General features: G+C 41.8%; 1 protein-coding gene across 1 annotated transcript; it reads left to right on the forward strand.

Moving 5' to 3' along the window:
- Positions 1-871: 871 nt before the first annotated feature.
- kcnk3b (potassium channel, subfamily K, member 3b) lies at positions 872-4941 on the forward strand. Its single transcript, XM_032511029.1, has 2 exons — positions 872-1499; positions 3192-4941. The coding sequence occupies exons 1-2, from the start codon at positions 1217-1219 to the stop codon at positions 4082-4084; spliced, it is 1176 nt and encodes a 391-aa protein (XP_032366920.1). The 5' UTR covers positions 872-1216; the 3' UTR covers positions 4085-4941.
- Positions 4942-12199: the final 7258 nt, after the last annotated feature.

Genomic DNA, 12199 nt, shown 5'->3' on the forward strand with positions numbered 1-12199 from the left:
AGAGAGAGAGAGAGAGAGAGGGGCTGAATTTGACTTTAACATCTGATGCTTCCCAGAGAGAGAGAGAGAGAGAGAGAGGCTGAACTAGGCTTTAGCATCTGTGTTAGCGTTGACCTTAAAGGTTGACTTAATTGCATGACTCCACCTTCAGGGGGACAGGGACTTCAGAGAGTGTCCCACCCCGTGGTCCTGCCTGCAGTGTGGGACATCCAGGTCTCCCGAACCCTTTTCCACCAACGTGAGATGAGTTGTACTGCGCCTGAGTTTTTCCCTACCCGGTAGTGTAGTATTTCTCCATGAGTACTTCCGGAACCACACTGCTAAGCTCTATAAATGTGTAATGACATCACTATGACATCACCAGGGTCACTGTCTTTCTAGATAAAAGGCTCCTCCAGAGACACAAAAGACATTCCAGCTCCAAACTTTATGTGTAAAATTGGTGGAGCGATCCTTTCAACCAGCACTGCCCGTTTTTATTTTAGACAGGAGCAAAATTCAAAAGGAAAAGACTCTGATAATAAGTGATATGTAAATATTGTCCTCTTCCATGCCATAAAACAATAAAACCACACATTGTGCTTCTTTCTGTTTTTAACGCTCCTTTGTTTTCTATAGCAGTGTGTCAAAAGTTGTGTGTCTGAGCTGAAGAGTCCTACTTCTCATGAAAAGGATGTGCTTTTTAAAAAAATATTTGCTCATGGGAGATGATGGTTATCATTAGGTTGCTAGACAACTTCTGAAGCCAGTAGAGCCGGTCTGTTTAAATAGCCACTAGGCAAATATTGTATCTGTGAATGAACACATGGATCATACACCTGGTTACATTTCCCGTCGTTAGTTGGAGCCTCTGCTTGAGGAGGGTGTCCGCTTCTTGGGAAAACTTTGATTTAACGGAGAGATGCGCGCGTTTGTGCGCAAAAAAAAAAAAGCCTACCGGAAATAAAGCGCATGATTTCAGCTGCTACCTCTGACAGTCTGTGGGATTGCCCTGCGTTTCTTTTCTGCAGAGTCTAAATATAAGTCGGTGACAAATAGTCCAAATACAGTAGCAATCCAACTGTGACGTGGGGGTGGTGCTGAGAGAACAGCTCCGTCTCCAAAAGTCCCCCATCCTCCCCCCTAACCCCGATTGGATCCGGAGTGCGTCAGGAGAAGGTGGTAGAAGAGTCGCAGCTCCCCACCTGCACTTTTGCATTTTTACCCTTTTCCTATCATGAAGAGACAAAACGCCAGGACTCTCGCCCTCATCATCAGCATCCTCACCTACCTGGTGGTCGGGGCGGCCGTCTTCGAGACTCTGGAGTCCAAGCAGGAGAAGAGTCACAAGAGGAGGCTCGACGCCAGAAAGTACGAACTCATGCGCAAATACAACTTGACCAAAGAGAACTTCGAGGAGATGGAGCACGTCGTCTTACAGCTCAAACCTCACAAAGCAGGGATCCAGTGGAAGTTTTCTGGGTCCTTTTACTTCGCCATCACTGTGATTACGACCATAGGTGAGCGGAAGTTTCTTAATCAACACATTAAAAGCTTTTAATTAAAGCCCTTGCATTGAAAGATGCTCAGTGCAGGTCTTATAGCAGGGATTGTAGAAAGATCATTTTCTAAGATCAAGGCTAGACCACTTACTGGTTTTCTTCTTCTTGTGTAAAATCTATACTTTTTATACAGTTTGTTTTAATTTAAATTTTGCAAATTTGTATCACATACTCACATAGGCATACATTTTGGGCACACAGATGGTGCCAAGAAATGACATCAACCAATATTTTCCCTATATTTGTCCAAATTGATGATATTATTTTCCAATTTCAAATATTTTCCTGTTCTAAAAAAAAGATAGATGGAATTCATGCTTTCTGGTTAGGAAACAGAAGCAGGTCCCAGGTCCCAGGTCTTTTTTCTCAAGCAGCAAACAGAATATTCTTTCATCCAGATGGTTAAGGGAGTCTTTGAGGATTTGGGGAGATTCAGACTCAGCTCTGGGACTCCAGTGGTAATGACATGAAAGGCCCAGACGGAGGCTACGTGACCCCCATGCGAGACAAGCCAACAAGCCTAACACGTTTGACTGGAAACTAAAAACGTGTTTTTTTCACGTTTCTACATCCATGTTACGGTTAAAACACGTCTGCAGATTTGATCTCATTACATGAAGGTCTAAATCCTCTTTTAGAGACCTGTCCACAATGGTTGAGTCTCATTACGTGATTGTTTTGGATCAGTTTTAGTTATTTAATGTGGTTTTAAACAACCACATTAAATAACTTGTTTAAAGCGCCCATATTCTGCTCATTTCAGGTTCATAACTGTATTTTGAGGTTGTCCCAGAATAGGTTTACATGGTTTCATTTTCAAAAAACACCATATTTGTGTTGTACTGCACATTGCTGCGGATGCTCTTTTCCCCCCTGTGTGTTTAGGTCTCTGTTTTAGCTCCAGAGTGAGACATCACACTTCTATACTATCTTTGTTGGTTGTCGCACATGCTCAGTAGCTAGGTAAGACCCCATCAGCTAAATAACTCTTTCTCCAACTTTGGTCAGTCCAAGGCAGGATTAGCTGGGAGACTTCTTCTAGACCAGGGACACAACAGGGACAGGAAGTAGTAATTTTGGAGATTATGATGAACTAGTGTGTGTTGTAGCAGTTTTTTGACATTCAGAACAAGCTAGCATGCTAGTGCTAGCATGTGCTACGGTTAGCCACCTCGTCTCTAGTGACGTAGAAAGCCGTGCAGATGTTGGACAGCTCACCTGGAGACTGAAGGCAGAGGACATTCAGAAACCGGATCTCACTCTAAACACCAAGGATAGTCATAGTTACCCAAATCCCAGAAAAGGTTTTTTTTCATAATATGGGCACTTTATAAGGTGCCTGTTGAGCCTGTATTAGGATGAAGTCTTGTATATGACTGTATTACAGATTGTATTCATGATTTTAGAATCACATTTCTGTATTTAGATTTTATGGTATATTTTGTTTAATCTGTGTAATGTTGTGTGTCTGTGTGGTTGTTTTTCACTGCCTTTCTTTACTACGACACCCACGAATAGTAGGTGTCAGAAAAAAGAAAAAAAGAAAGAGATAGAATGGAGTAATTATATCCCAATGAGGCTTTGCTGGTTAAAGAAATAAATACATAAACAGTACCAGTCTGTGTGAACCTGTGACGTCTTCTCCTTCAGGTTACGGCCATGCAGCACCCAGCACCGACTCAGGGAAAGTCTTCTGCATGTTCTACGCCCTCCTGGGGATCCCCCTCACCCTGGTCATGTTCCAGAGCCTGGGTGAGCGGATCAACACGTTCGTCAGGTACCTGTTGCACCAAGCCAAGAAGTGCCTGGGAATGCGTCACACTGAGGTCTCCATGGCGAACATGGTGACGGTGGGCTTCTTCTCTTGCATGAGCACGCTGTGCGTGGGGGCCATGGCGTTCTCCCACTGCGAGGGGTGGAGCTTCCTCCACGCCTTTTACTACTGCTTCATCACGCTCACCACCATCGGGTTCGGAGACTACGTGGCTCTGCAGAGGGACGACGCGCTGCAGAACGACCCCCGCTACGTGGCCTTCTGCTTCGTCTACATTTTGACGGGCCTGACGGTGGTCGGAGCCTTCCTGAACCTGGTGGTGCTTCGCTTCCTGACCATGAACACCGAGGACGAGCGAAGGGACGCCAAGCAGAGGGCCCTGACGTCCGTCGGCAAGCCCAGAGGAGAGGTGGCTCGTCTGCTACCGATCTCAGCCTCGACCTCTTCCACACCTGTAGCAGACGACTCCACGAAGGCGAAAGATTTGAAAGGTGTCTACACGGAGGTGCTGCATTTCCAGACTATATGCTCCTGCTTGTGGTACAGGAGCAAGGAGAAGCTGCGGGGCTCCACACCCACCATGATCCCTCAGGAGCTCACCTTCTCGGACACCTACATGCAGCAGAACAGCAACTGTCCTCACTACATGGAGCCCGGATCCACAGGCTGCGTTTGCAGTCCACATCAGTGTTCGAGCATAAGCTCCATAACGTCGGGCCTACACATTCTCTCTCCATTCAGGGTGTTCAAGAGACGCAGCTCCGTCTAGCCTTTCAATACAGCAAATTTCAGTAGAGCCCAGTGCGTCTGTACAGCAAAAGATATGACTGCAGGTACAGAAGATGTATGTGGTGCTAGAATCCCAGTAAACAGTGGGACACCCAAAAGGGAAAAAGCCCATAAATACTGTAAACAGCAAAGTCTTACTCAAATATGTGTTTGAGAAAGTGCCGCGAGCAAGTTTTGACTTGAGGTCTTAACAGTAGGAAGTCATTTCGGTCCCTACACGCTGCAGTACATGAGGTGTAGAGTGTACACAACTCGTAGGTGACAGCAGAGCGGCAGAACAGGTTCACGCCGAGTCAGTTGAGCACCTGCACAATAATGTGGAAAGATGGAAAAAAAACATGAACGCCTATTACACAACAGCTCTGCAGTAAATTCAGATTTTGTGTTTTTGGTAATCTCAGAGCTGCTGATAAAACTCAGGGGTTACTGTACTTCTTAAAGTCGGTAGAGTTTTTTAGACGTTTTCCTTCATAGTATTTGTGACTGATGCAGCACCAATTCAGACTTTCTGGTTTCTTCTCGAGGCACGGTTGGTAAACTTGAAAAGCTAGCAAGATTTGAAAAGTAGCAGCTCCCCGGGGCTTCGACCCACACACAAAGATGCAATGACGCGCTTTGAGCTCAGGCTCGTACGCGGGAGGGGTGGAGTACGCACAGCTGGGCCAGGAGGCATTTCATTGGTTCTTTCCAAGCGGACCTGAAGGCAGCGATTGGTGGGCTACAGATGACGGCTCTCTCTCGCTTCTTTTTTCAGAGCCCATTAGTTATTTATTGCTGTTGGGGTGTAAAGACCATTTAAAAAATATATTAAAAAGTCTACATTGGAAATAATTACCAACCCTGCCTTTAAGTTGCCTCCTGTTGCCCTAAAACCTTATTTAAACAAATTGTGATTGTAAGAACTGCAATAAAATTGACACACACACAGTTTTATTGCAGTTTCTCTGAATCCTCTGTTCTGTTTAACATTGTTAAACAGCTAGCACACACACACACACACACACACACACACACACACACACACACACACACACACACACACACTAACTCAACATGACTCATGTCCTATGTAGCTGCTTCTGTTATTAGGATTTCAGAGCTCTCTGCCCAAACTGCTGGTGCATCAGTCCCAAACGCTGCTGCATTATGTAACTGCACAAGTGGAAAAGTTCAAAAAACCACGATGACGTGTCCATAACACAGTAAAAACCACATTAACAAAGAAGTACGGCGATGAGTGAGTAGACACTCACTGGCACTGGAACATACTTCACTGGATTTGTTAAAACACTACAAACACTCTACATTGCTTTAAAAATGACCATCAGGCTGAATCAACAACTCTGACAATCAACAGAACCTGGTCCTCTCTGTACTCTAGGGGGTTTCTGGGTTCCATTAGTGGCCAGTTGGCTCTGCTGGGCCCAGAAGTCAGTCCAGAGCAGGTCCTTATCTGTCTGATGGTGTTTCCAATGTGCTTCTATCAGTCCTTCAGGATCCAGAGTAGATACACACCAGTCACCCAGCTTCTTGTGAGGTCACGCTGTTAAAGGAATAGTTCAACATTTTTGGAAACTATGCTTCTTTGCCTCGCCCAATTGAGAAGATAAATACCACTTTTGTGTCTGTACGTTAAAGCTACAGATTAGAAGTTTGACCATAAATATGTAACGTGTTGGCTAGTTACTTGGAGCCAGGCAGCTGGTTAGCTTAGCTTAGCATAAACAATGGAAATTGTGTTAAACAGCTAGCATGGCTCTGTTCAAAGTTATTATTTACATGTTATCGTGTTCTTTTGGACAGATTTTTTCCCCTCTGGATAGAGCTAGGCTAGCTTGCTAGCTTTGCCCCCGTTCAGTCTTTATGCTAAGCTAAGCTATTCGGCGCCCATCTCAAGGTTCATAGTTAGCATACAGACATGATGATGTCAATCTTCTTATCTAACTCTTAGCAATAAAACAAATAAGCATATTTCCCAAAGATCTATAACTATTCCTTTAATATAAACCACAAATTGTCATTTTTTTAGATGTTATTTGTGTGTGTGCTGATAAAAGATAAGATAAGATATTGTAATTGGTGAGTTTGGAGGCGCTGGGAGGTATTTTGGGGCGTAAATCTACTACATTTCTCTTCATTTTGCTCTTTTGACCTGATGGACAATGAAGCTTCCCAAACTATCAAACAATACACATCAGCTATTCAGCCATGAAGTGTGCAGAGCTGTCTAAATCACATCTGGATCAAACTGTAGATGCAAACTATTTTTAGGAGCAGCAGATGGGAGGCGCTTTTCTGTGTTTGGACAATAGAAAACGACTCATGGTTGTCAATCACAGATAGTCATGTCACAATAGACAGTCTCTCTGATTGATAAAAAAAATCCACCCTCAGATACTATTCTTTGTATTTCTGGACCTATTTTTGGTGTTTAATGGTGCATTTTTTCTTACATCGTGTGAGAAGTAAAAGTCATGCATCCAAAATCTTTTATTGCCTGTGAAATACACTGAAAATATCAAAAGTAATAGTAATCATTCTGCAGGGAAATGGTTCCTGTGAGTGTTATATTATTATGTGTAAAAATATGAGAATGTTATCACTAAAGCATTAGCGCATAAGCAGCATTTTGCTGTTGTAGCTGGTCCAGGTGGAGCTAGTTTGAACTACTTCACATACAGTACGGTAGTTTAGTCCAGCGGTTCCAACCATAAGGTCCGAGTCCCCTCAAAAGGGTCACAACATGCAGTAAATATGAGGGGAGATGATTAATGGGGCATGGAAAGAAGAAAAAAACGTGCTAACAACTCATATACATCTCAAATGTGACAAAAGGCCTGAACTAGACTGCTTTTTGGCAAGGAGTCCCAAGCCTCTTTAGCAATGCATTATATTTTATAAGCTTATGTTTTTATTGCAAAGTTTGTATCAGTAGACTATGGTCCTAGATAAATGTGATGGAGTACAACAAGTGCAACACTACAATACAGCCCTTTAAAATCTATTGGCGTTAAAGTGTTAATATAGCATAAGCTAGTAATGCTCACTGAGTATGAGCCAGGACTGTACTTAGTTACAGTATTTAAATAAATAAGTTAGATTCCTCCACTCCCCCCACCTGAAGAAACAATACACAAGTCGGTTTCCAATGACAGAAATGTGGGCCCTGGAAAATTAGTATGATTTTTGTTTAGGGATAACTCTTATATACATACATGGAACATCACAGATTGATGCTATTCTAAAATATCTGAAGGTGGATCTTTTCCTTTCGACTTTCCTCCGTTAAATAACACCGCACACAGTGGACATGAAAAGAAGTGCAATACCGTTTGACCCAGGTCTGGCGCCTTGAGAAAGGGATCTTGGACTGAACCTTACTGAAACACAAAAGTACTGTTTGCACATGATCACATGATGATGAATAATGATGCTTTACTGTATGCTTTTGACTTGCTTTTAACAATAAGGGACCCTGAAATCAACAGCCTACTGTATATTTTATGCAAGTACTGTATTAGTTTTAAAGTAGAATCATGTCATGTTGCACAGGCATCGACAGGTTTCTCTGTTTCTCGCTTGAAAAAGAAGATGCTTTTTAAAAGTACTACTTGAACACACACAGAGTACTTGAAAATTTTGAATAATTTTTTTCTTTTTCTTTTAATCTTAACTTGCCAAGAGATGTATGCACAGTTGAGAATAGTCATTTGTCTGGTAAGTTCAAAACAATGTTGTACTATTCTGCTCAACTATAGAGAAGAACATCCATAGAAAACATTAAAACGTGGATATTTTATTCAAAAACAGCCTCTTTTTGAGTTTGAATGTTGCTTTACTGGATCGGAAAATTTCTCTATACAGTGTATAATAATGATATCTCATTTTTACAGTATACCACAGTATAAGATGTAGTCAAGTGGTTTTACCATCTCCATGCTATTTCTAAATCCCGCTGTGCTGTGTGAGAAGAGCTTGCTGAATGTATAGAATCGAGCGTTCGGCCCAGATGGTGTCCCCCTGGGAATTCTGACTGAAATCCAGTTCCGGACAACCTACAGCAGGTTAGTCACGAGCCGAGTGTGCCGAGTATTGCGTGTATCATTATGTCACGGTTTGTAGCAGTACAGTATGTACATTCGTTCATCATGTGGTACATTGAGCAGGTGGTAGACAAAATAGCATTTTAATGAGGACACCAGAACACCACTACAGTTATACTGGGAGAATGTCTCATCATAACCAAATAATTCCATAAAAAATGTTCAATAACTTTCCTGGGAAGAACAATGTCATTTGGTTAAAAATATAGAGGAAATGAAAACTGGTTCAAGTTTGTCTACAAGCAAACATAATTCAACATACATTAAGACTCAATTAATTGAGCTGTTATGTGTGTTTCCAGTGCTTTACAAGGCAGTTATGTTTACTTGAATACCAACTGACAAAATCTATAAGCTCTTAAATCTTTTGTCTTAAATTACAATTTTAGAGGTACAAAGAGGCAAGACATTGGTAGATTGAAGGATATTGCCCTTTAATTGTAATTGTGGTTCTGGTATTTTGGTATCACCCCTGTATAATGTACAACCTTCCATTTTTTTACGCTGGCTATGCTTGGCTTTTTTTGCCCTGTAAGTATTATTTCTGTGTGATATTGTTTGGACATCACACGTCCAGTTGTTTCTGTTTCTGTGTGGAGTCCTGATGCTACCTTACTTGGTCACTCCAAAAGATTAAAATACTGTATGTAGAGATTATGCATTGTAACAGGAGGTCCCCAACATCTTGGCTTACAGCCAAAGAATGATTTGTGTACCTTGCACATTGAATCATTTTAGACGCCTAAAGTTGTAAAATCATGATTATATTACCATGATAGGAAATCAGAAAGAAATTTGCATACAGTATATATCTGCAATCCCAGTTTATGTTGACTTCTTCAGAATAAAATTCTAACCTTTCTTTTCTTTCTTTTAATCATCATGCAACCCCTCAGATGTGCTGTATAGACATGTTGTGGGGGACCTGATCCCCAGGTTGGGAACCACTATGACTCCATAACATAAATGAGTGAGAGGGATGAGCATCAATAGAGTGAATGGAGCTATACATTTATAACCACAAATTAAAGTGGTGTATGCACCAAGAATAGAATTATAACATCCATGAGAGTAGAGCCATTAGGACTGTCTCTCCTGTTTGCTTGCCACTGCAACATCAAACCAGCTTGTAAGGCCTGGCCTTGTGCCTGTGAATCTGCCTTCTGCCATTAGATGTGCACAGAAAAGGAACAGAAGGGGTATCCATTTGACAAATCCCTGTATTGACCCCCTGTAGCTGGAGCATCTGCTGTTTTCTACTTTGGCCATAGACCGGAGTATCTATGTCAAAGACAGAAATAGTTAGTGAGAAGGTCAGCGATGGTATTATGTTACTTTTAGAAAAAATCGGTGCAGGTTAAATCCCAAAGATGTCTGTCACATATTTATGTCATTGTGTGAGTTAAAGTGTACTTGTGTGTTTGTAATGTGTCATTAGTAGTTTGACTAAATAAAGCAGCGAGAGCAGGTCTAACGGTTATTGGTAATGTTGACAGCTCTGATTGTCAATGAGCCATTTCTTCAACTGGATCTGGATATGTATTTATTATCATAACCAAGGATAAATGCAAAATGTTGATCATATAAAAACACTACAAAAGTCCCTTTATGAAATGAAATGATAATGACGTGTAAACAATAAATAAATAAATAAAAAGTTTCTGTGACGGGGTAACAGGTGCCTAGGATATTAAACCTGTTTCTCTGAACCTGAATTGTTGCCCTCTGTCACTAACAGACACATTCACAAACTCTAACTTGAAGCACTTAAATTGATTAAAAAAATGATTTAAAGTTTTGAAGGGGGCTAAGATAAAATTTGGGGGGGATTAAGCCCCCTAAAAAGGGACTAAAATTGCCACTGAGCACAGCAGAGACATCATTTTTGTGTTAGTGTGACGTCATAGTGTGTAGATCTACAGTCCCTGACAAAAGTCTTGTCGCTTGTGTACAAATTGACTTGAAGATGCCAGAAAATAAGTTCTAATCAAGATTATTACAAGAAAAGGCTCATTTAATCCAACCGCTTTGTAAAATGTTCAGTGCAAACGAAACTGTCAAAAGTTTCTAATATTCACAGCTTGGTAAGCCCATTGAGTCAATTTTTGCAAAGACATAAGTGTTGTCGCCTTGTCATATGAGCTTCACCTGGGACTAATAATGGATCAATCTGGTCAGGTGTGTATAAAAACAACCCCAGTACACCTAGACCTTCACATCAACTGAACGACCTCTGCCAAACATGCCTAAGATTCCCCCTGAGACTAAAGTTTGGATTATCAAGAGGCGAAGACCAGATCCACTGCTGATGTGGCAGACACCTTCAATGTGTCTCAGCGTCAAGTACAGAGGATTAAAAAACATTTGAAGACAATGGAGATGTTTTGACAAGCCCAGGTCAGGCAGACCCGCAAGACAACTGTCAGAGGACCGTTTGTTGCTCGAAAGTCAAGGCCAGCCCATTTCTATGCAGCAGAGCCCCACGAACCTGGTCCCCTGAAGTCCCCTGTGTCACAAGAACGGTTTGTCGGATCTGTTCGAAATGGCCTCCAGGTCGTATCGTGTGCAGAAGCCAGCACTAAACAAAAGACAATTAAAAAACCGTGTGGCATGTGCCAAGGCCACAGCCTGCTAAAAGGATGGACGCTGGAGAAGTGGAGAAAAGTGGATTTTTCAGAGAATTTCTGTGAATTACACATAGTCGCCGCAAATATTGCAGGAGACACTGGAGCCGCCTAGGATCCAAGATTCACCCCAGAAAACAGTGAAGTTTGGTGGGCGGAAAATCGGTCTGGGGTAACATCCATATGGGGGTGTGCGAGAGATCTGCAGGGTGGAGGACAACATCAACAGTCTCAAAAACCAAGAAACCTTAGCTACTCTTATATTCCCAACATATAAAGAGGCCAAATTCTGCAGCAGGATGGCTCCATCGCATACTTCCATCCACTTCAAGGTCCTCAAGGCGAAGAAGACAGATGGTCAGGATCGGCCGTCCAGTCACCAGACATGAACATCATTGAGCATATGTGAGGTAGGATGAAAGAGGAAGCATGGAAGACCAAACCAAAGATATTGATGAACTGCGGTGGCAGCAAGACTGCTTTCCTAGCATTCCTGATGACTCATCAACACATGGTCTGAATCCTTGCCAAACCGCATGGGTGCACCTTCGATCATGGAAGCTACAAGATATTACATGGATCTCCAGCACACACTATTTAATTTGCTGACAATTTTAGTATTTGTAGTAAATGTTGTTCAATTTCTGGATAGGCAACAAGACTTTGTCTTGCCAAAATTTGACCTTCTGTCTGTTTAATAAATCTTTTTTAGTGAAACTAACTTATTTCAGTGCCTTGAACACATGGGGGTTTGCTTCATATGAGCTATTTTTACACCAAAATTAAAAAAGTCAGGTTAATAGCAGGGTGTCTTGACCAATAGATAAGCGACAAGACTTTGTGTCAGGGACGTATAGAGAGCTGAAGTCAAATCCCTTCCGGTGGACCTCATGGGACCTAATTAATAATTGGCCTTCCCCATTTTTTTTTTTCCAAATAAGGTCCCGTGGACTCAATTAGAAGGGCGGTGATTGGCTGTCAATGGGGAATGTCCTTAGCTCGTTTACATCCACATTTGTTAATCAAAGGAGGTTGATATCAAATGAAAAATGCTTTATGGAAACAGTAAAGTTTGATTGAATTTTGACTCAAAGGAAATACGTCCATCAGATTTTATCTTGATCGATATACGGCTTATGCGATAAACGCTGTTGGAAACGTTATTTGCTGAATAAATAATGAATTGCGATTAAGTTTTAGGTCATTTTCTGGTTGCAACCCGTCACAAAATAAAGAGGTTTTAGTTCATTTCCGCCCAATATTTCCACTCTGTTGGCACATGTGGCAGGTGTCAACAAAGACAGATGGAAGTGGACGAACCAAGAAACAAGAGGCTTTTTTAATTTATTTTACTAGCAAAATATAACG

The sequence above is a fragment of the Etheostoma spectabile genome, unplaced genomic scaffold (genome assembly GCF_008692095.1).
Source record: "Etheostoma spectabile isolate EspeVRDwgs_2016 unplaced genomic scaffold, UIUC_Espe_1.0 scaffold314, whole genome shotgun sequence".
Lineage (NCBI taxonomy): Eukaryota > Metazoa > Chordata > Actinopteri > Perciformes > Percidae > Etheostoma > Etheostoma spectabile.